The following is a 3,000-nucleotide window of genomic DNA, read 5'->3' as shown; positions in this document are numbered from 1 at the left end:
CATATTAAATAGATTTAGAAATTCAGGTTTTAGTATTAAATTTTCTATAATTCAAGATTCAAGGTAGATCGAACACAACAATTCAGTGTTCAAGATAGACCGTTTAATTTCCCGGTTATATATAGTTTTCTGAATCGTGATGTTACTCAGTTACTATTATATTTACGCACTTGCTTCGGTACAAGATATTTTAAGATCGTTGAAAATGAGATAGTTGTAGGATAATGCACAAACAAATAGTAAAAATCGGCAAACAATCCACATGGGACAAGGAAAGGCCTCGTGTGATAACAAAGTCGATATATATTCTTTAACAGCAACAGCAAAGTAAAAGAGACAACAAAAAATCAACACATATATCTTCGACTTCTTTTTTGCAAGTTGGCAGATTTTGTATCATCCAAGTTGGTCAGTACCTGCCACATGCGGCGGTACGACATGAATCATCTTTCTAAATGACGATTAATATGGATGCGGACACGAGTTCTAAAAAGGGGAGAATTCCTTTGGTTAATCATGCACCGCGGTTTTATGCGGTAGCATTTCATACCTGCTGCGTAGGCTGGGACGGAGTTTCATATTTGTCGTCTCCTCACATGGACAAGCAGCCGCGCGCGCGGCCATTCATGGTGTTCTGCGCGGTAGGCCCCGGGCCGTCTCCAATCGTACGGACATGAGCGGGCCCTACCACTTTACAGGCCGTCCATTGGATGCTGGACGCCCTCAGATATGTTCCTGTGCGTGCGTGATGGAGCTGCGCCTAGTAGCTTGGACTCTTTCGCGGGCCGATCTCAGCCGTCCGTGTCCCCGTCGACGGGTGTAGACGGCGCAAAGGACATCCCAGACCCCCACCACTGCTGGAGAGCTATACAAATGGAGGTGGTGGCGAGAGACTGGGACTGGGGCTGGGAGGTGCCCCTCGCTCGGTCGCTCGCTTTCTCCTCCTCCCCCACCATGGATGGAAAATAAAAGGATTTCAGCTTTAGTCATGTCACCTCTCACCTCTCACTCAACAGTGTCTCCCGTCTTCCCCCCTCTTTCACCTAAAAGCCCTAACAGTGCCGCACCTCTGTATCCGTCCTACCATCTCCTCTTTCTCTCTCTCTCTCTCTCTCTCTCTCTCTCTCTACGTCGCTGCTCCATCTCTCACTCACTTCGCAGATCCCCCCCTTTTTTAGGCCAAACAATCCATCCACCGCCCCCTGAAACCCACCTAAAAATAGCAGCGGCAGCATGCCAATGAAATCCCTTCAAGGCTATTCCAGCACATGAAGAAGGTTTCGTCTTCGAGCAACAAGCTCTGGCCAGCTGCAGCAGGAGCAGCTCAGGTCAGATTAATGGACCTATGAGCAACAGCAACTACTACTGCTGCTGCGGTAAGTGGCAAAAGAAGCTAATGTCCGCGTTAACTTTTTCTCAGACTTACTTATCCCTATATATCTACCTCTTCCACCCTCCCTGCAGATCAAATTCTCGAGCCAGCTTCTTCACCTCCCGCCGACGCCACTGTTGCTGCTGGTCGACCTATCTTCTTCGCGGCTCTGAGTCCGCCACCGGCGAAAAAGGGATCGGCCGCGTGCCGCCGTGAGGAAAGGTATGTTAAGCATGTAACCACCGATGCCCCTTCCGGTAAAAGAATCCGGCCGTTTCGCATGTGTATGCATATGTCTTAGTATATTGTTTGGTAGATACATCCCTTTCGCACACGCACACAGAGCCAAGGGAGGGAGCGGAGTGTGCACCAGCTCCAAAATTAAGGGCGAACCCCAAATACGCACGCATTCATCAGCTAGCTTCATCGTTCGTGTACTATAATGGCGGAGCTTGTGTCTTTTGGGCGTCAGGTTGATCCATGGACCTGTCACCAAACCCCGAGAGCCCGAATGCCCCGGGCGGCGGTGGCGGCAGCGGCGCCGGTGGATCTAGCGGCGGTGGAGGGGCGTCCTCGTCTGCTGGGGGTGGAGGCACGCCGCAGACGCCCAGCCGGTACGAGGCGCAGAAGCGGCGGGACTGGAACACGTTCGGGCAGTACCTGCGGAACCACCGGCCGCCGCTGAGCCTCGCGCAGTGCAGCGGCGCGCACGTGCTGGAGTTTCTGCGGTACCTGGACCAGTTCGGCAAGACCAAGGTGCACACGGCGTCGTGCCCCTTCTTCGGCCACCCGAACCCGCCGGCGCCCTGCCCCTGCCCACTGCGTCAGGCGTGGGGGAGCCTCGACGCGCTCGTGGGACGCCTTCGCGCCGCGTTCGAGGAGCACGGCGGCCGCCCCGAGTCCAACCCCTTCGCCGCCCGCGCGGTCCGCCTGTTCCTCCGCGAGGTCCGCGAGCACCAGGCTCGCGCGCGCGGCGTCAGCTACGAGAAGAAGAAGCGCAAGAAGCCGACGCCTGGTGACGCCAGCAGCAGCGGCAGCCACCAGGCTCCACCCCCGCCGCCACCGCCCCCCGCTGGTGCGGCCTGCTGAGGAGGAGAGAGGACCTGTACTGCGCACGTGCCCATTTGGTATGCCGGACCGATGATGAGCATATTTTATGTAGGTCTCGATCGATTAACTGCTTGTGCATGCATGCATTGTTTTACTACCATTCTGCCGGGCTTAAGATCTAGACTAGATGATTCAGACTTTTATTGATCGTGCTACGTCCATTTGCTAGTTATTATTTGCTTCTGCTTAATTTCTACTGCCAAGCTTTCTCCATCTTAATTTTTGTGTTGAACTTTGTTCTTGCAAGTAAGTGAATGCCATTGACTGATCATGGATTGCCCACATGCCTGCGTTACGTCTCACTGCTCATTAAAACACGTACATATAGAACGCACTATATCCTGAAGTTTATAAAGATAGCGTGCGTGTGCGTATGGTGACCGTACGCTGCGCACGCAAGAGATCAATCGATCGATGAGGTGCATTGCATCTGGCGATCTCTCTCTCTCTCTCTCTCTCTCTCTCTCTCTCTCTCTCTCTCTCTCCTTGCTGTAGTCTTGTGGCGCACTTGCGAGCAT

General features: G+C 53.2%; 1 protein-coding gene across 1 annotated transcript; it reads left to right on the top strand.

The window, feature by feature from the left end:
- Window positions 1-933: 933 nt before the first annotated feature.
- On the top strand, window positions 934-2,678 carry LOC123144860 (protein G1-like3). The gene is made up of 3 exons (XM_044564112.1): window positions 934-1,376; window positions 1,465-1,594; window positions 1,845-2,678. Exon 3 carries the CDS (start codon window positions 1,853-1,855, stop codon window positions 2,459-2,461), a length of 609 nt encoding a protein of 202 aa, XP_044420047.1. The 5' UTR covers window positions 934-1,376; window positions 1,465-1,594; window positions 1,845-1,852; the 3' UTR covers window positions 2,462-2,678.
- The last annotated feature ends 322 nt before the right edge of the window (window positions 2,679-3,000 follow it).

The sequence above is a fragment of the Triticum aestivum genome, chromosome 6D (genome assembly GCF_018294505.1).
Source record: "Triticum aestivum cultivar Chinese Spring chromosome 6D, IWGSC CS RefSeq v2.1, whole genome shotgun sequence".
Classification (NCBI taxonomy): Eukaryota; Viridiplantae; Streptophyta; class Magnoliopsida; order Poales; family Poaceae; genus Triticum; species Triticum aestivum.
The sequence above is the reverse complement of the archived record's forward strand: the minus strand, read 5'-3'. Positions and strand labels throughout refer to the sequence as shown.